Consider the following 22,264-nt stretch of genomic DNA (forward strand, 5'->3'; position numbering starts at 1 on the left):
TACTGAATAAAAACAAATATGCCTGTTTTGCTACAAGGCATTCATGTGGACCAGATTCCTACACTAGAGAAATTACTATGGAGTTAGTCACAAGCCTTTCAAAGTACGTCTTGCCATCTGTGTGCAGTCTAATGGTTAGAATAGGGGGCAGGAATGGGGCAGATTTGGGTTACAATTCCACTTCTTCCAATGATCGATTAGTCAATGACTTTATGGACCTGTTTCCCCCAAACAAAATGTCTCTCTCTCTCCCACCTCCATATTTTATTTGTTTTCCTTTAAATTTATTTTTAGCTTACAACCTTCAGTCCCACAAGTGTTTAAGTGTTAAATTTTCCACCTCCATATTTCAAATAAATCTTGAGCTGTGTGTTTTCATGTGCCTCATTCCGTAAGATACATGGTTTGATGAGTTGATTTTTGTGTGTTATCACAGTTCCACCTACCAGGATTCAGTAAAAATCTGCTGTCCAGGACCCAGTGTCTCCCAGGCCTTTCACTACTGTTGCAGCAAGCTGATCTACTGATTTTAGGAGTCTATAAGTACTGTTCACTAGCACTTCTTAAGCACCTACTATATGCCAGACACTGTGATAAGTGCTAAGGACACAAGGAAAGGCTCTCAAGGAGAGCACGGTTTAATGGCAGAGACAACAGGCAAGAAACTATGTACAAACAAGAGAAAGACAGAATAGATTGAGGGTAATATCAGAAGGGATTGGGAAAGGCTTCTTGTGGAAGGAGGGACTTTAATGGAGATTTGAAGGAAGCCAGGGAGGCTAGGAGGTGGAAAGGAGGAGGGAGAATGTTCCAGACATGGGAGACAGTCAGTGACAATGCTTACAAGTAGAAAATGGAGAGTCTGGGGAGAAACAGAGAGCAGGCCAGGGTCATCAGTTCACAGAGTAAACAATAATAGAGTTTTAAGGTTTGCAAAGTGCTTTATAAATGCCATCTCATTTTATTCTCACAGCAACATTGGGAGGCAGATTGCTATTACTATCCTCATTTTATAGATGAGGAAACTGAGGCAAAAGGAGGTTAATTGACTTGTCCAAGGTCACACAGTTAGTGTGTGTTTGAGGCTGGGCTTGAACTCAAGTCTTCCTGACTCTGGACTCAGAACTCTTCCCTTCTCTGAGACCAGCTGTCTATATGCTATACTATATGGCCACTTACCAAAAAGAAATTATAAAATGAAACAAAAGTCATTTCAAGAAGAAGAAAGCACTAATAGGGATGAAAATTCTGAGATGACTTAGAAGCACAAATGTGTTTAAATTAAAATCAAACAACTGAAAGAATAAATGAAGAAAGGAAGGAAGGCAGGAAGGAAGGACACAAAACCGTTTAAAAACAACAGAAATTCTGAAATAAAAAAAATTATGCTTGTTCTGCTACAAGGCATTTGTGTCGACCAATTTCTTACACTAGGGAAATTACTATGCTACCTAGCTGCCATTCTTCTGTTTCTAGCAGGAAATCAATTATCTGTTATTAGCCCAGGAGAATGGGGAAGGAGAGTTGGTATGGTGTAGTGGAAAGTTTACTGAATTTAAAGTTAGAGGAGGACCTAGAAACCGCAGACTTATAGTTTACACTTGCATGATCTTGGTTAAGTCACTTGAAACTCTCTAGGTCTCTCTTTCCTAATCTCTGAAATGAAAGAACTATAGTAAGCTCCAAGCTCCCTTCTTGTTCTAATTACTCCAGGGACTGAGATAAAAGTAGAGAGTAAAAATGGCTTCTACAATTCATTCTGCCCCGGCTATCCAGCCAGCCAGACATCATCACACTAAGAGTGAGACAATATATTCCTATTCAGTCATTTCAGTAGCATGACCTTATTTTGGGTTTTCTTGGCAAAAGATTCTGGAGTGATTTGCCATTTCCTTTTCCAGCTCATTTTACAGATGAGGAAACTGAAGCAAACAGGGTGAAGTGACTTTCCCAGGGTCACACAGCCAGTAAGTGTCAGTGGCTAGATGTGAACTCAGGTCTTCCTGACTCCAGGCTTAGTACTCTATACATTGTGCCATCTAGCTGCCCTGATACATTATGTAAACTGACAATTATTCGGGACTTTAACCTTTGCAAAATAGACATAGATTGTCTCATGGAAGCCTTAGAACAGCCTAGTGAGATAGGAACTACAGATATCACAGGGAAGGAGACAGAGACAGAAAGAATTTAAGTGACTTGCTTAAGAGTACCCAACTAGATGGTGCCAGAGCTAGAACATGGACACAGGTCATTTGATTCCAAGTTCAATGTGCTTTCCACACACAGTAGAACATGGCAAGGATTATGAAAGAAGATGGGAATTTTAATTCAGAAGGAGACCAGTTATTTTTTTTAAAAACTCACTTTTATGATTTTGTCTGGCCCATCTGGTTTCCTCAACACTTGACTTCTTTTCTAGTCAGATTTATCATTGTGTGTATATATGCGTGTAAATATACATCTGACTTTCCAAAAATGTCACTTCAGATTTTCCATTAATTAGTTTTTGAGTTTGACAAGATGTAAGTGGTCTAGTTTTATCTTGTTTTCATTCATTTCTTTGGGGATGATTGGCCCCTTTCCCCCTTGAATAGCCTAGGGAGGTTCCAATCAGGAATTAGCATGGAGATTCCCTTTTTTTCTGAGTTTGAATATTGTGTCCAAATGTATAAAAATGTGTTCTCCTTTGATATGTTATTTTGTTTTCGTAATTTTAGGGGCTTCCTGGAATGGCTGGTCTTGCTGGTTCACCTGGTTACCCTGGCAGGCAGGTGCAGTAACTATCTTCTGCATTCGCCCTTATATTTCTGGGTCATTATTATTGTTTAACCTGGTATGCCTCCTGATCCCTGGGAATTAGCATTCAAATAATCTTTTGACAATCCAGCCTATCTTTAGGGAACTAGAGGCCAATGTGTGTGATTGTGGTAAGAGTTAATATTCCTACTATGTGAGACCTTGGGGTTCAGAGCTTTTCATATGACCATAATCCCTTGGGACAGTGCTGCTTAATTCCCATCTCAAAATATTGAACCTTGGGAGAATTTAGCTGAAAATTTATCCTTCTTTAGGTTCATCTGCTTTACTTCTTTTCTGTTCCCAATGTTTTATAATGATTCAAGTCAAGCCAAGTTGACAAGCACTTATTAAATGTTTAGTATATGTCAGACACTGTACAAAGTACTAGGGATACAAATACAAGCAAAAAGAGAGATAGTGCCTGCCTTCAAGGAGGTTACATTCTTATGGAAGAAGAAAACATATAAAACAAAACTGAAATGAATGAGAGAAGGGTACTTGTGTAGGGGCATGGTGTAGAAATTCAAGAGAGTACGGAGCTGAGCTTGGGGATGAGTGAAAACATGGCTGGCCTAAGCATGTTCCATAAAATGGAGGTTCCAAGAAGAAATAATCAATTGAAGGAATGGGCCACAGGGGCAGAATGAAATTCTAGAATGAGAAGGTTATTCTGGCTTGGTTAAAGAAGTCCAGAGAATCAAGACTAGAGCACAGAGAGGAATGAAAAAACAAACTACCTGGGCACTTTGCTTAAAATGGAGGTTCTGTGAGGAACAGACCAGTCAGAGGAAGGAGTCAGAGGGGGCAGAATGAACTCCCAGAGTGAGGAGGCTACTTTGGCGTGGTAGAGAAAGTCTGGAGAGTTGGGAGTGTAACCTGGAAGGGAGTGAAGCTTCCTTTTATGTGTTGACTTTCCCTATTAAAATGTAAGCTTCTTTGAGGGCAGGGACAATCTTACTTTTTGCTTGTATTTGTATTCCAAGGGCTTAACCAGGTGTCTGACACATAGCTAATAATTGCAACTATACTATTCAGAAGAGTCAGAGGTATCGTATCCATTTTCTTTCTTGTATTTACTCCCCCAAATAATCATTCCCTCAGCTTTCTTAGAGACCAAATTTCTGATATTTTTTCCACTCACTCGAATAAAGGAAATGAAATACCAAAAGAAATTATAAACAATAGTCCATGCCTTAGTTGTTTGGAAATAGCTAAGAAATGTTTTAGTTCCTTTTCTTGTATATTATAATTTCAAAGTTAGTCAAACATTTAAAATCCTATCAAGTAGTTTACATGTTTTCTGGATGATACGGAAAGATTATCTAAACACCTAAAACTCACTGTACTTCATTGATCTGAAGTGAGCAGTTTGTCCAGGCATAAAAATTTATGAGAATCTCGTTGGCCTCTGGCCTTTTGCATGTAAAAGTTATGTCTTTTGTGGTATTTAATTCAGCATTTTACAGCTTTTGGAAAGAAACGAAAATAATATATAGCTATTTTCTTTTGTTCTTTACTAGGGTTTAGTTGGACCAGAAGGTAACCAAGGCCCTAAAGGTGCAAGAGTAAGTAAGCATTTTAAAGCATTCTGTTGAGCATGACTGCATTTCACACACACGAATATCAGTAGCTAACATGACTGTTTTACTAAGATTGCTTCTTCAAAGGTTACCAATGATCCCTTACTTGCTGAATTCCATGTCTTTTTTTCTGCCATCTCCCTTTTTTTTCTTTTTGGTAACTTTCAACACTATTGATCATTTTCTTTCTGAACGTCTTTTTCCTTTGTTTCTGTGACTATGTCCTTTCCTGACTCTCTTTCTAAATTTCTCACCATTCCTTCTAAGTGTCCTCTATTCTTTCTTATCCACTTCCTACACCTCATACATTGAGATCCATCAACGCCTGTTCTGAGTCTTCTTTATCCCCTAACCTTAATTCTAATATTTCTTACAGCTGCCAAAACAATATCCCTAAAGCATAGGTCTGATCATTGCCCCCTTCCAACTTAAAAATAACTTTCAGTAGCTTCCTTTTGCTTCTATGATAAAATATAGATTCATTAAAATCCCTTGCAAGTAAGGTTCTATCCTACTTTTCTAGCTTTATTTCACATAAATCTTACATCAAAGCCAAAGAATTCCTTGAATTAAATATATTGTCTCCTGCCTCCCTGCATTCACACAAGCTACCCCCCCCCCATCCTTAGAATGCACTCCTTCCTCTTCTCTGCTCTTTAGAACTTTTATATTCCTTCAATGGTTAACTCAGGGTTAAACTTTCAAGGCAAACCTTTTCCCTCCCCACTAACTAAGAGTTTTTGCTTGCCACTCAATGTCTCTGTCTGGTTCTCTCCTTGGCCTCTATCACTTTCTACCATATGTATCTGCATGTTGTGTATCTCTGTGTCCTTTACCCCTTGTAGGACCCTTTTGTATTCCCAGCTCCTAACACAGTGCCATATATATAATAGGCACTTAATAAGTGGTTGGCAAATGGATAGGCAAGTAAGAGTCTTGTCTTTTGGCCACTTTGCTCAGCCTGCATGCACTTAATAAACCTAGCTTATAGGATTCTCCATCTATATTTTACTGCTTTATAAAGCACTTTGAAATCCTCACTCATGAGGCATTGTGTTTTCACCCAAGCAGAGCAGAGATTTGACTGTTTAGGTTCCCGATGCTTACTGAGTTAAGTGTAAGCTCAATTAAGCTGTTTTGGCCCTCTTTACAAACAACCCTCCAGCTGGATAACATAAAACAAAAGCCAGCTGTATTTAAACACAAAGCCAGTGGAAACATCGTATTTACCAGAAACGCAGCTGATGACATTGAATGTTCAAAGCCCACAGAATTGTCATTTTAATCCCAACAACTTTTGGCACAGCCTCAGAAGAACAGTCTCAGAGCTGGATGGGGCTCAGAGTGTATCTAATGCAGCCCATTCATGAACAGGAATCCCATTGAAGGTGTATGTCCTCCAGGATGCAAAGATAATAAAATACCTCCTACAGCCTCCTGCTCCATTCAGAGAGCGCTTTAATGGTGGAGGAGTTTTCCTGAGATCAAGCTGAAATATGACTCTGCAACTGCCTACTCTATTGCCTAATTCCATTCATGAATCAGTCTGATCCCCCTTCCATTTGACAGCATTTGAAATGCTTGATGTTAACTATCTTGTGTCTCCTCAGTCTCTCTTCTCTAGACTGCATCCCCAATCGCAACACTTGATACCTTCCTTCTTGATACCCTCTTCCCCTTATAATTTCTACTCATTCATAAAGACCCAAAGAGTCCTCCGTGAATGAAACTTTCCCAATATAAGCCAGCCCTCAGTGACCTTTCTGAATGTGACAAAAGATAGTACCTCTTGTATATATCACTCTCTTGGTTGTTAGTATATACTGCCTTGTATTATTGGTCATCTTTTTATGTGTATGTCTCATCCATCTGATCATACTCTAAATCTAAAGGCAGGACCTAGATTATACATTTATAGGAGTCCCATAATACATAGGCCAGAATAAATTTGATAAATGTATTGATTAATCTGTATTTTCTGCGAGAGAAATAGGGAAGAATGAAATGCTGTTGCTTCCTTAATTTGCCATTTCTCATTAATAGAAATGAGATTATTTGCAAGCACATTGTGTCATATTTTATTAATAAATTTTACTGTTTTACTTATATTTATGTTAACAAATTATATTGTATTTTAAGAATATTTATATTAATTTTACTTATTTTACTAATATTTATTTTAATAAATTTTATTTTATCAATATTTGAATAAAACTACTTAATTTTAACTTATTTGATTTAAGGGCTTCATTGGCTCTCCTGGCATGGCAGGACAACCAGGACCTGAAGGAGAAAGAGTAAGTTAAACACTTTTTTAAAAAAAAAGGTTTGTTTTAAAAGTAATGTATAAGCATATGGCTATTTGCAAGTATTCCACATTGGTAGAATACAAGTTTTTTTAACACAAAAATGTATTAGGAAAATAATTTATAAGAATAGACTTTTCTTCATGTCCAATATAGTTATTAGGACATGTTTATAATGGTTATAGTCCAGTTTCTGCTTCCATCTTGAAGCCAGCACATCTACCTGGCTGATAACATATCAGGATTTTTCCTGCTTCCAACTTAGTCCTTACCTACCTGTCCTCATATTTAAACAGAGCCACATATAGGGATGGGTAACTTTCACAAGGGACAAAGGTGGTGGGGAGGATGGAGCAAATATTTCTTAATGTAAGTAACTTAAAGAGGAAGGGGCAAAAAGACAGGGAAAAAAGAAATGGCAATAAACATTTATCATGTGCTCATCTAGTGGCAAGCACTGTGTCAAGGGCTGGTGATTCAAAGAAAGGCAAAGAATACCAAGAGAATACTACATATTGTCCTCAGTAAATTCTACCATTTGTAAATATCAGTTTAACTATTCAGGGTGGAAAGATAAATTGAATGAAAAGTGCATATTGCTTAGATATAAAGCATGTAGTTGGAGGGACAGCCCAATGAGTTCATGTTTTGTATGGATCTTTTCAATGTGAAGAGAAACTCAGACATTTCTCAGGATGTCAGGTGGGCCCTCTGTGGCAAGCTTACAGGAGGCTGTAGATGAGCTGCAGAGGGTGGGCAAGAAGAGACGGCTTGTGATGTTCATCAATGGAAGAAATATCCATGTTCTATGAGATCACAGATCCATTTGTATATACACATGTATATGTGTGCATGTATATGTGTGTATACATACACATACATATACACCCATATATTTAAATATAATGTTTATGTGTATATATGTGTATGTATATGTACATTAATGCATGTGTATATGTATGTATGTATGTATGCATATAAAATGAGCTCTAGGTTAAGAACCCTTGGGCTTGTTCTTTCTGCTTTACAAAACTCTTCCATAGTATTTCCATATAACTTAGTTTAAAGTTTAAAGTATAAATGGAAACTTTGGAGAGTCACAGAAAGATATGGTGTGGAGAAGTACCAGGAGAGTGTCCACCATGGTATAGTGGAGAAGAGTATGGTATTTGAAGTCAGAGGAACTGAGTTCAAATAGTAGCTCTGTCACTCCTTATATGGCCTTGGGAAAGTAATTTAATCACTCTGGGCCTCAGTTTCCTCATCTGTAAAATGAGAGGGTCAGACTCAATGACTTCTAAGCTACTTTCGCGTTCTGTGAGTCCAGGAATCCCCACTAGAAGATTATTGATCCATCTGCTTATGCATACAACACATAAAATATATTTTTCTTACATGCCTACATGTGCAATGCATTTTCTTAAATGCCTGCCAGGTGCCAAGGATATAAAACGAACAAGAGCCTCTACCCTCAAAGAGCTTATATTATACTGGGGGATATGACATATAAAGAAACAAATAAACACCAGATTATTTGAGAACAGAGAGCATTAATGTCTAAGAGCATCCATAAAGCCTTTCTGGAGAAGGTGGTGCCTGAGCTGAGGACTGGAGGAAGCTATTGGATGTTAAAAAGCTGTGTTGAGAAGATATTATATTCTGAGCATGGAGGATGGTCTGTGAAAAATCAGGGAGATGGAAGAGAGAATGCCAAGTTAAGGGAAAGGCAGGTCATGCAGTTGGTTGGTTGGTACAATATGTGAAGAACAATGAAAAAATACTTGGAAAGGTAGGCAAAATGCCAAACTTGGGTATTTTATCCTAGTGGCCATAGGGATCCAGTGATGTTTTTTTGAGTCTGTCACTGCATGGTCAGATCTGTGTTTTAGGAAAATTAATTTGGCACCTAGGTAGGTAGATAGACAAGGGGAAATGGAAGCAGAGAGACGTATGGAGGTTTTATAACAATGCAGGTCAGCGGTGATGAGGGCCTGGGCTAGGATGGAAGGTTGGTTCATATGAGTGAAAAGAAGGGGAAGGGAAGGAGATGTTTTGAAGAGAGAATCAACCAGACTTGAGGCATGCCGATAGAGATGTCCAAGTAGGCAGTTGGTTGTTGGAGCACCTGAGATCAGCAAAGTGGTCAAGCCCTAAGACACCCACTTAGGAGCAAGAATGAATCAATAAAGGAGCTTGCATTCAACTGTTGCAGGGGTTGTAGGCACAGGTGGAGGGGTGGTGGGAGGGACTCTGGGACCACCACAGCCTCGGATTAGTGGACTGCAGGCTCCCTCTTAGGTGTGGGGAGAGACTTGGAGTGGGGATGGGGGCAGGGACTGAGCTTCTGGCACTGGTGGTCTTTGTCTGCCACGTCTCTTCTTCCTCCTTCTCTGGTCCCTTACTCACAAACGAACTCACAAATGAGCTAGCTAAGGGAGAATGAGTAGAATTCACCACATCTGATATACCATCAAATAACTGTTATTTCCTTGCTTTTGTTCTATTAAAGTCGTCTTCACAATTAGGCTGGAATCTGACCCATCTCGAATTCTGTAAAGACACTCCCATTTTCTGATAGGAATTGATCAAAAGCAAACTATTTTGGGGGACATCTTACCTGATTCTTTAACTTAAATAGACTCTTCTTTAACCTCAAGTCGTCAAGCCTTAATAAACACCTGCTGTATGCCAGGCATTGTGTCAAGCATTGGGGTTACAAAGAAGAGCAAAAAATAGTCCCTGCTCTCAAGAAGCTTCCAGTCTAATGGAAGATGCAAACAACTATGTTCAAACAAGCTCCATACAGGATAAAATGGGGGAGGGGATGGGGAATCTCAGAGGACAGTGCTGGGATTAAGCGGGACTTGGGAAAGGCTTCATGTAGACAATGAGATGTTAGCTAGGATTTAAGGAATCCAGGAGGTGGAGTTGTGAAGGAAAGAAATTCCAGGCATGGGGGACAGCCAGTAAAAATGCCTGGAGTTTGGAGATGGGATGTCTTGTTCAAGGATCAGTAAGAGACTACTGATTACGTAAAGGTGAGTAAGTTGGAATGATAGATGCTTGTTTTGATTTTTTTTTAGTTCTGAATAGTTTACCTCAAATCCACATAATTTTTGTTTGGCATGATGTGAATTGTCTGTGTCAAACCCCTTGAACCAGACTGATTTCTCAGGCTGGACAGATAACAGATATCATACCTGATTTGAATTCGGCTCTAACTTAATAAAACATGTCTAAACCTTTCAAAAAAACTGCACAAAACAACTTTCTTTTTTAAAAACATCATTAACTTTTTTTTACTCCCCTCCTCAAGAGCCATCCCTTATAACAAACTTTCTTTTATTATTGACACGTTTCTTTACTTGACTGTTGGAAGTAACAATAGCATATAATTTAGTTACTTAGGACAAAATGTCCATATTAAATGTCATCTATATATTACAGGGTGCTCCTGGACCACGTGGAAGGAAGGGTCCAAAAGGAAGAAAGGTAATTGGTCTCATTTCTAGATCTCCTACCTTCTAGCTCTTCCAGTCTATAAATCACGTGAATGTGTATTCATTTCTCTGATACCTAACCTCCAAAAGAGTTCAAGGAAGACCTGAGTTCAAATCTAGCTTCAGACACTTACTTGCTGTGTGACCTCGGAAAGTCATTTAACTCTGTTTGCCTCAGTTTCCTCATTGGTAAAATGAGCTGGAAAAGGAAATGGCAAACCACTCCAGTATCTCTGCCAAGAAAACCCCAAATAGGGTCATAAGGATATGGACACAACTGAACAAGGAGTCAGGAAGACCCAAGTTCAAATCCTACTTCAGACACTTACCAACTATGTGGCATTGGGAAAGTTACTTAAACTCTATTTATCTCATTTTCCTTTTCTGTAAAATGGGGATAATGATATTTACCTTCCAGTGTTGTGAGCATAAAATGGGATAATATGTATAAAAATCACTTAGCACAGTGTCTGGCACACAATAAGCACTATATAAATGCTGCTTCCCTTCCCCCTTAACAATTGTGGAAACTGATTTCTGTTGCCAAAAAGGTTTAAAGGTCAATAAAAAACACAAATTTGATTGTTTTTAAACTGAAATTTAAATTATTGTTGTCCATTCATTTCAGTTGTATCTGACTCTTTGTGACCCCATTTGGGGTTTTCTTGGCAAAGTTACTGGAGTAGTTTTCCATTTCCTTCTCCAGCTTATTTTATAGGTGGGGAACTGAGGCAAACAGGGTGAGGTGACTTGCGCATGGTCGCATAGCTAGTAAGTGTCTGAGGCTAGATTTGAACTCAGGTCTTCCTGCCTCCAGACCCAGTGGTCTATCCACTGTGCGACCTAGCTGCCCCAAATTGATAGGTGAATACTAGCAACTAGATTCTGGCTCAGACAAATTAACTAGGATTTTAATATTTTTATATTTAAATGTCTGTGTGAGTGTGTGTATATATGCATATATATACATATATACACATGCACATGCTTTCATTCATATATATATATATATATATATATATATATATATATATATATATATATATATGTATGTGTGAAAACTACAAAGAATCTGAAAGATTTTACAAGTCAACCCCTGGTCCTGATTCAGAAACTGAAACTTTGAGGTTAACCTTAGATTATTACATAGTTCATGGACAGAGAGGACTAAAATCTCTGTCTCTTGGTTACCAGCACCATGCTGCTTCCACTGTGTCACACTGTCTCCAAAGTTATTCACTAGCACAAGAGTATTTCTGTAATGAAAACATCATAAATCTATGCAACATGGCTAAGTATCATTTGCAATATGTCTGGAGGTTCTCATGCCATATTGGGCTCTATAAAAGAGACTAGAGTTTTCTGCAACAGATTTTTTACAGTCTCTGGTGTCTTTGAAGTGACATACTTTGCTTTTCATAAAATTGTGGTAGAATAAATGCTCATATAAATTTTTAAAGGTGGAATTTTTTGAGATTCTTAATGAGCTTTGAAAATTTGATTAAACTTATTAATATAGCTCAGAAAGTAAACTTGTTTTCTAACACAATGATTTTACTTAAAATTCACCTTTTCTGCTGTGCTATGAAATGACGTTGGATTGTTTATTTATGCCACTTTTCTAATTCACATAAATCCTTCATCTTAAATTTTGCCAGACATATTACTTGGTTCTATCCCCTATATTGCATGAAATTTCTATTTTAAAGATTTAGGTTCAACCCCACACAAAATTGGGAGCCACTGTCCCTTTCTGATCATTTTCTTCCTTCACTGGTAACTCCTCCCATTCAAGCATCTAGTGGTCTGATTTTCTTTCTCCACAAAGGATCTGATGAACTCATTCACACTAAAATGTCTCTAAACTCTATAAATAAGTTTCAAGTTGTTATTCATTCCTTGGCAAACCTTAAGTCTCATTGTATGAGCTAATATATTGTTGTTATTTTATTATTTGTTATTATACACACAGATATATATATATATCTGTGTGTATATATATGTATATATATTATATATATATATATAAAACCAAATATTTGCTTATTTATCCCAAGGATATTTTAATTTAGAATTTTACCCTTATTGCTTTGAAAAGTGGTAAAGATCTGAATGCAGATAGAAGCATACTGTTTTCTCTTTTTTAATTTTTTCTTTCTCATAGTTTTTTTTCTTTTGTTCTGATTCTTCTTTCACAACATGCCTAATGTGGAATTATGTTTAATATGATTGTACGTGTATAGCCTATATCAGATTGCATGCCATCTTGGGGAGGGAGAAAAATTAGGACTCAAAATCTTATAAAAGTGAATGTTGAAAACTAAAACTAAATAAATAAATAAAAGTGGTAAAGAACACGGAACCTGAATATGATTATTTTAATAGGGAACAAAAGCTTAAACCAATCCTTAATAGTGGAATTTCAGAAATTAATGGATAGTTACATGAGGTATGTTGATAAGTAGGGACCTTTTCTGACTCCCTTGAAATAGTGCTATAGTTATAATCCACCTATGAAAATGACGAAAATGAAAATTTTTTTTATTGAACTCAAGAACTTAGAGATATTACTATAATTCTTAGCTTCTTAGTTTGCCCCTATATTATACAATTATCCTCCAGAACTCCCCAATTCAAAATGAGTTTTCTATATAGAACTGTGAGAGATGAATATAAACATATAGAAAGGCTGAAATGATTGCTATGTGTAATTTCTTTATATTTTTCCTGGCCTGAACATTAGAAAATTGGCCATATTTGAATGCTATAAAAGTATACCCTTTTGTAATGAACTAGGATTCCTAGAAAAGTGATTACAGCTCTCAGACATATGTATCCCATTTCTTTCTCGACAATGTTTGTACTAGAAAATGTGCCTGGTCCTATAATATGTCATGTATACCGCATGTACTCGTACTTGCATTTTCCATTAAATGATTTGGCCTCATTTATGAGGAAATTTCTCAACTTTGGTTGGTGTTCAAACTGTGTTCAGGAAAACCTCATACATCACTCTGAAATGTTAGCCCATGTGACAATCCCACCACCACAAAGATTTATTTCTCTTTATAACAAATGATTTCACCTTCAAATGTGGTAGCTATTTAATTAGCATATGTGATAGTACGAATTATTCGCCCAAGGAATCTTGTGTTTCATTTTTTAGACAACTTAGATATTTCAGCTAGAAAGATAGATGTGTTTCATTTTTTAGTATCTGAATTAAGGGAAAAGGGAATGGAAATATGGATTCACAGCTGGAAGTTATATTAGAGGTCACCAAGAGCAACCCCATAATTTGACATACAAGGAAACTTCACATGAGGGAGGATAAATACATGGTTTCAGGTCCCACGAGTCTTTGAACTCAGATCCTTTACCTTGAGATGAAAAACACTTTATAACATCACACTGCCTTCTTCATAAGTACTTTTATTCTCATTGTTATAAAAAGTATTAAAGTCCATTATCATAATCATTTATTGTACATTTATATATTTAATCAAGTAGAATATATTTTCCTTTTTAAGATGAAAAGATTTGATATGGTATTGTAGGAAGAGTGTTGAACTGTATTCATTTTATAGCCCTGCCATTGTGACCTGCGGTGAGTCACTTAATCTCTCTGGGTCTCAGTTTCCTCATTTGTAAACTGAGCTGTTTTTACTAGGTGATTTCTAAAAAGTAGCTAGGTGGTACAGTGGATAGAGCACTGAGCATGGAGTCAGGAAGATCTGAATTCAAATCTGACCAAACATGATTACTAGCTGGTGAGTGTGGGCAAGTCAATTAACCTGTCTGCCTCAGTTTCCTCAACTCTAAAATGGGGATCACAATAGCACCTACTTGTCAGGGTTGTTGTGAGGATCAAACAAGTTAATATCTCAAAAATGTTTAACACAGCACCTGGCACACAGTAACTATTAATAAGTATTTGTTTCTTTCTTCCCCTCCTTCCTTTAGGGGCCCTTCCATCTCTAAATTTGTGACCCAAATACTGAACACACACACACAAGCCAAATTATTTATTTGATTTTAGGCTACCGTCCTTTTAGGTTTCATTGTCCTGATTATCATATGAGGTAGATTGTTGTCTCTTAACATAATGTGTTTCTTTATCACAATGATTTTTAAAGACTTTGTGTGATCATATTTATGGTCACCAAGTCAATAAATGGGAGTATGTTCTCCTCAAGAACAATTTACCCAGGTATAGAGAATTTTTCTTAGGTCAGCTCATAACCAACTCAAAATACTTGTCAATTAACAATCAGTAGGTATGCATAATCCTCTAGATATAACTGATCTTCACCAAGAGAGATATTTCATCATTGTTCAGTTGTTTGTTCATGTCCAAGTCCTCATGACTCCACAGACCATAGCATGCCAGGCTCTTCTATCCTGCACTATCTCCCAAAGTCTATCCAAGCTCATGTTTGCTGCTTCCATGACACTATCTATCCATCTCATCCTTTGCTTTCCCCTTCTTCTTTTGCCTTCAATCATTCCCAACACCAGGGTTTGTTCCAATGAGTCCCATCTTCACATTATATGGCCAAGGTATTTAAGCTTCAGCTTCAATATTCAACCTTCCTGTGAACAGCCTGAATTCATTTCTTTACGTATTGATTGATTTGATCTCCTTGCTGTCCAAAGGGCTCTCAAAGGTCTCAAAGTGTCAATTCTGCAGCACTCAGCTTTCCTTACTATAGTCCAACTCTCATAGCCATGCATTGCTATTGGAAAAACCATAGCTTTGACTATACCAACCTTTGTTGGCAAGGCGGTATCTCTGCTTTTTAGTATGCTGTCCAGGTTTGCCATAGCTTCCCTCCCAAAGAGCAAGCATCTTTGGGTGATCTTTAATTCCACTAAGCCACAGAATATTATGCATCCTTCCTAGTGAAACCTGTGATTCCTCAGAAGAAATTCTCCTAACAGTCCTTGCAGGAAAAGCAATGTATTTTAGAGATCTAGATTGTATTCGGGAAATTGAGAATGCTTCTCATAATCCAAACTCCCCTTGCCCCCTCAACCTTGTGCAAAAAATCCATCTTCCTCATGCAGATGTTTACCTGGAGATGCTGTATGGTTGTGAATATTAAAACACCAAAATTTCCAAAGGATCAAAGTTACATATAAGGCAATAAAGACACATAATAAATGCAAGTAGAATGCAGTATATTTCCAGAGATGACCTATGGTCAAGTGGCAGCCCAAGGAATATCAGTGAGGAAATGTATGTTCAGTAAAGGAAGTAGAGGCCAGTCATGAAGTGAGATTGAAGTATGGCAGATCAATATATAAGGACTACAGTGGTACCCATGAAATGTAAGATGGCCTAGAGCATGACCTCCAATGCATTGTATCGGTCACATGTAAAGGGTCTAAGAAAGGAACATGATAGAAAGGAGGACATAGATGCATCTTTACCAGTGCAGCAATGATCTTCCAAATCCACTGAAGCATTGTAATGTGTTTAAGTACTTTGATTAAGGCATTATGCTATGATGCCATGCTAAGAGAAGTTAAAATTAGCTGATATGTCACATTATCATCTGGTCCTATATAATAGATCTTGGAGATTTTCTTCCATCAGTTCCTAGGATTAGTTATCATTTTCTGCAAAAGATAAGCTAATTCAATTCAACTACCATTTATTAAGTGCTTATTACATGTAAAACACTGTGCTAGCAGCTAGAAGATGTTTGGGTCTAATAAGAACATTTCTGATGATTATAAAGGCTTCCTCTGGTTAATTGGGTTCCAAAAAAAGATTTAAATATTTAAAGAAGAAAAAGTGCTTTTTGTTTATAGTACACACTCACCTGGATCAAAGAGTTATAGGCCTAGAAAGGTACCAGTGAGGTCCTATTGTCTATTATCCCTAGAATGTAGCGGCTCAAGCAAATTTCAGTCTTTATTGTACATCTTAGATGAACACAAGCCAATTTTAATTTTTGTTAATGTTTTCCATATGCCCTAACTATTTTATTTTATATGTTTAGCAATTTCAACTTGAGAAACTTTGAATCAGAAGATTCAAATTTTGGAGCTCAGGGGAAAGAGAAGCCTGGATCACATCTGAATTGTGCCTAACTCAAGCTAGTACTTTAACTTTAAAAGAAAAATAACCATAGATAGATTCATGATAAAAAAGAAAGGAAGATGCAGTGATAAAAAAGTCATGTGGATTTAATAACTTCAAATACCATTTGATCTTATCAAAATCCAAATAACTCCTCACTTAGGATATGTTTCCAAACTTCCCTCTCTAGTGTCACAGCCAGGAAAATCTGGAGCTGCTAAAATTTTACATGACTGTCAGATTAACTTGATCATCAGTCACTTCCTTACATTAAATAAACCATGCAGATTGGCATGACACATAGGCCCAGCATTGAATGAATTTAGTTCAAAATTAACTTTTTAGGAAAGAAGTTAACAGCTTTATAGCCAGTTTGGGACTCACTCTCCATAACACCTGGCCAATAACAGACTGCCAAAATGTAGAGAGGGAGTTCCAGGATATTTTTTAAAAATTCTTTTGGGTATAGAGAGTAGTGAGTCAGATTTCTTTTGTTCATTGGGATAGGAGATTTTACCCAGAGCAAAATTTTGTAAGTACATTTGTCCACATCCCCAGGGTTCTTACTCTTCTACTGGAAAGACAGAAATAGCAGAGCCCTCCAAAAGGGTGGGAAAGTCACACCCTTAAAAGGATCAGGTGGCAGAATTATTAATTTTTCTTAAATTATAGAGAAATATTACAAGTAAACAATAAAAAGAAATTATTTGAAAATATATGTTAGATTTATAATTTTCTTAGATCTTGTCTTTATGTTGGAAAAGTCAGCTGTAAGTTAGATGCCATGTATATTGGCTCCTAATCATAGTGTTAAAATATCAGAGTAAAGCATCATTCTTGACATCTGTTATTTGTTTCTATCCTTGGCCCAAGATTATTTTAAGTATATATCACATGGTAGAATTTTAGATATATGTTTTACAAGTGACTTAAGAGGCATTTTCCTTTGTCCCAGAATAGAGCTGAAATTATTTTGTTCAAAAAGAATTCAGCACATTTATGTGACAATTTCAAAAGTTTCAAATAGTCTGTTTTGTCAATGCAGTAGAAACCTCTATTCTGTCACTCACTGCATCGATAGCAAGCAGAATAAAACTTTGACTAATATCCCAATCCACTTGAAAAATGGTGATTATATCAAAGGAAAGTGACCAGTTTGGTATAAGACATTAATAGATGAGTTTAAAATGAGCTAGAGTATTATCAGAAAGCAGTAAAGAAAATGGTTTTACTCAACAATGTTTGTTTAATACTGAAGAGGAAAGATATGAACTCTGATTTCCCGCTTGGAATGCCTAAGTCAGGGTCCTGAGGAACAAGACAAATTTCTCTTTATTCTCATGATTTAGGAAGTATTTTGTGATGACATAGATGAATTGAATGAAATTTACATTACATGTACCTGTATGATGGAGGTACATGGAGTATTCAAGGAGGACTAGAACCTCTAGTGTGAGGTCTTGCCTACCTCTTTTCAGGGCTGTTCATCCATCTTTGGTGTCTCCCTGGCACTCAACTTTCATCTCTGGCTCCAGGAAGCTATAGCATGTGCAGCAGTCACACCCCAGCTAAACCATGTTGAGAGAAACCAATAGATCTCGAATCTGTTGGTGAGTTGGGGGAGGGTACCCTAAGCATGTGGAGACTTCCCCAGGCAGAATGGGTAGATGAAAACAATTTGTTCCAATGGCCAGGAAAGCAGCTGAAGCAGGTACTGTGAAGTTCTTAGAGCTTGGTCAAACATTGAAGATTCATTGGGATCCACTGGAATGCATCCAGTGCATCCCAAGCCATCACCAGTCATCTTAGCTTTTGTCTTGCCATTGGGCTTGGATGACTCTGGAAGAGAGAATGAGGCTGATGACTTTGTGCAATACTGCCTCACTTAAATCCAATTCAAGCACAAGTCAAGATATCATCCCATGATGTCATTGGTACTCTTCGAAAAATGAAGGACAAATAACAAATGCCTGTACAATGATTGTTTCATTTCATTTCTGCAAGTGTTTTTTTATGTTGAGCCTACTATTCATGCTAAAAACTTTTAACATATTTTTTCAGGTATTACTTGTATATTTTATAAGACACATACTAAAGATATGAAGTCTTGAAAATTTACCTCACATTTTTAAGGTCATTGCCAATTTTTTAGATTTATAATAATGTATAGAAATCAACGAACATTTATTAAGCCCTATGTGCCAGAAATTGTGTTGGAGATACAAAGAAAGGGGAAAAGATGGACCCTGCTCTCAAGGAACTCATATTCCAATGGGAGAAAGAACATGCAAATAACCATAGGCCTATAAGGTATACGCAGGATGAATGGAAGGTAATTTTAAATGGAAGGGAGGTAGAGAGACCTAGAAAGGGAAGGTGAAATTTGAGCTGTATTGAAGAAAGCCAGGGAAGCAGGGCAGGAGAAGGGATAACGTTGCAGCCAGTACAAGTATACAGATTTGGGAGATAGTGTTGTGTGCGGGGAACAGCACATAATGCAGTATAGTTAGAGTCTGTAGAGGGGAGTGATGTCTAAGAAAACTAAAAAAAATAGGAAAGGACCAGGACGTAAATGGTCTTAAATGACAAAGAGAGAATGTACTATTTGATCCCAGAGATACAAGAGCACTATTGGAAATTAATAAAGGAAGTGAAGAGTGAGAGAGAGAGAGAGAGACAGAGAGAGAGAGAGAGAGTGTGTACATATACATTCTTGCTATAAGTAAAAGGACACAGCTAAATGGAAGAGTGCCTCACAGGTCCTTCTTGGAGTGGAAAATAACATATTAAATGAAATTGGTTTCATTGTGTTATTAAAGGTAAGAAGAAGCATCATTTCTTGGGACATTTGGTGATTTAGAGTCAATCGGCTGGCACTTTGGGTGAATCTATGGTGGAGGATTTATGGAAATAAATAGACAAGAACTATGTAGGTTAAGAAGAAATGCAGGATAGAGAATGGGTATTGCTTGTCTTATCAATGGGTGAAAGGAGGAAGAAAGTTTTGAACTGAAAAAAAATTTAAATAAATGTTAAATAAATAAAATTTTAAGATATAAAAATACAAAAGAATGTTAAAAATTTTTTAAATTAGCAAACAGAAAATAGGAGTTCCTGTCTATGCCAAAAGAAATATCAAACCCTAATGAGATCATAGATCAGTCTAAGTATACATGATCTTTGAAGCTGATGAAACAATTGGCATATAATAAGAATAGGCAGCTAGGTAGCTAGCTAGGAAGACTCCTCTTCCTGAGTTTGAATCTAGCCTCAGACATATACTAGCTGTGTGACCCTGGGCAAGTCACTTAATCCTCTTTGCTTCAGTTTCTTCATCTATAAAATGAGCTGGAGAAGGAAATGGCAAAGCACTCCATTATCTTTGCCAACAAAACCCCCAAACAGGGTCATGAAGAATTGAACATGACTGAGAACCCAACAACAACAAATATGCCAATCAAATATGACAAATGACTGAACATCAACAACATATGCCAACCACACCACTTCACAATTTACTCTCTGATTTGATCCTCCCAACAACCCTGGGAGGTAGGTGCAATAATTATCCCCATTTTACAGATGAGGGAATTGGGATAAACAGAGGTCAAGTGACTTGCCCAAGGTTACACAGCTAGTAAGTGCCCAAGGCCAGATTTGAGCTCAGATTTTTCTGACTCCAGAGCTGGTATGTTATCCACTACGCCACTTGGCTACTCAATTCAGAGAAAGAGTGTGTGTGTGTGTGTGTGTGTGTGTGTGTGTGAGTATATCTATATATGCATGGATCTACATGCACACACATAGATGATATTGCAGATGTGCGTATATGTATATGTCTGTATATATATATATATATATACACATATATACACACATATATGTATTCAAAAATGTAATTGCCTAAATAACCTTTACTTTTTCAGTATTTTGTATTAATGCCTTTGTACAGTGAAGAGTTTTTGGTGCAAATTGCTTTCATTTTTACCATGTTTGTCAACAGCATCAGAGTGTACAGGATCCCATCCCCCATACATTAAAAAGCTTTTGTTATGTAGTTTATCTTGAAATACAGCTCAGAGTCACATAATTCTATGAATTTTTGTCTTCTAGGAGATGTTATAGTCTTTTCTTATGTGTTTTTGGTGCAGAATCAACATGAAACATTGGGTACAATGGTAGCTTGGCCATCAGGAGATTAGGACTATGTTCTTCATTCTGCTATTTACTCATTATATGATTATAGATAAGGTACTGCTGCTACCTGGGCTTGGTTTTCTATGTTGATTATACTTAATTAAAACACTTACTATGAAGCTCAAAATATATATTTAAGCAAACAATATTATCAAAATATTTTAAAGTGATGTTATAGCTTTGAACTAGGGGCAAATTCTCTCACTGAAAAACATGATGCAAAATAATTTTGCATTTTGCTCATCTAATTGGATCCTTTTCTCTTATTTCCTTTTTTTGGCCAGGGCTTTCCAGGAGAATTTGGAGAACGAGGCCCTGCTGGTCCTGATGGGAACCCTGTAAGTTCACAGTGATGAGATTCAGTTTGCCTTTTTGAATGTTGTATAACTTATATTAGTTATACACACATATACATATGTAATATAGAATTTGCACATATTATATATGTATGTCATACTCATTTATTCAGCAAATATTCATTTGCCTACTATTTGCAAGGCATTGTACTAGTTTTTTTATGAGGGGAAAAAGGTGTCCTTACGGAGCATAATAGGTAAAATAATAAATGAACACAAATGATTACAACATTAAGATGAATGGAAAAATAAGGGGAGGCCCTAAGTGCTATGTGTAGTTCTGAATGGGAGTGCATTACTTCTGACAAAGGAAATCATAAAAATAAAAACTTGTCACTTCAAATATCTACACACAAATACCCAGAGTTTAGCAACAAGCAAAAGTAATCAAAGAGGCAAATTTTACCTTGAGACTTGTGGGATGAAAGTCATGAATGGAATATGGTTCTGGACAGGTTTGCCTTATTCAGAAGAAACACAATAGCAAAAGTAGGCATAGGGAAGGAATGTATTTTATGGAGATAGATAAAGAAATCCAGGAACCAGAAGGGAAAGTCTGCTGGAGAACATTTGGGTAAGGATTAATGAAGAGAGGAACAGAAGCAAATTTGTCATCAGGGTATACCACAGACCAGATGAACAGAAAGAGGAAGTAGTTCCAGAAACATCACATGCCTGGCAAAGAAACATGACGAAGTAGTGACAGGGGACTTCAGTTATCCTAACATCAACTGTAATACTTTTTCTGCCAAAAAGCAGAGCAATTAATAATTTCTTGATTTCGCTTAATGATGATTTCATGCTTCAAAAGGGAGGAACTTTTGCATCTGATTTTCACCAAAAGGGAGCAAGGCTGCTAGAGAAAAGTATGTGAAACTTAGGGGGAAATGAACACTGTATCTTAAAGCTGGGAGTAGAGAAGGAAAAGAAAGTCAGGCATAGTTCAATTTGTTCCATAGATTTCTGGGAAAACAGATTCCAAAGAGTTCAGAGGAAGGATAGGTTGGATTCCACAGACTAAAATTTTACAAGGAAAGACAGCCAAGGAAAGAAATTCAGAAGACACAAAAACAAACAATTCTGATGCCAATGAGTTTGACTTTAATTTCTAACAAAATCATAGAATGAATTATTGAAGAGGTGGTTAGCAAACTTCTAGAAAAGTAAATGCTAGTCAAAAGGTGCTAGCATGACTTTATAGCAAGTAAAACATGTGTTTGTTGCTGATTTTCTAATTAATAATAAAAAATTAAAGAAAAAACACTATTCCAGGATAACTTTATTTCCTTTTAGACAGTTACTAAATGAGTAGATGATTGGATTTCATTAGACATGATTTGCCTAGGTTTAAGCAAACTGCATGATAAAATATTTCATGCTCTTCTAATGGAAAGGATGAAAAAAACATGAGCTTCTCAATAACATAGATGTATTT

General features: G+C 36.8%; 1 protein-coding gene across 1 annotated transcript in view; it reads left to right on the top strand.

Moving 5' to 3' along the window:
• The window catches only part of COL24A1 (collagen type XXIV alpha 1 chain), a 378,533-nt gene that overhangs the window by 111,387 nt on the left and 244,882 nt on the right, over nt 1–22,264 (top strand). The window contains exons 14-18 of the mRNA XM_036755470.1: nt 2,721–2,774; nt 4,323–4,367; nt 6,626–6,679; nt 10,136–10,180; nt 20,758–20,811. Coding sequence (XP_036611365.1) covers nt 2,721–2,774; nt 4,323–4,367; nt 6,626–6,679; nt 10,136–10,180; nt 20,758–20,811 — 252 coding nt within the window. The remainder of the gene's footprint in view (nt 1–2,720; nt 2,775–4,322; nt 4,368–6,625; nt 6,680–10,135; nt 10,181–20,757; nt 20,812–22,264) is intronic.

This window comes from Trichosurus vulpecula, chromosome 4, assembly GCF_011100635.1.
Source record: "Trichosurus vulpecula isolate mTriVul1 chromosome 4, mTriVul1.pri, whole genome shotgun sequence".
In the NCBI taxonomy this organism is placed as follows: Eukaryota; Metazoa; Chordata; class Mammalia; order Diprotodontia; family Phalangeridae; genus Trichosurus; species Trichosurus vulpecula.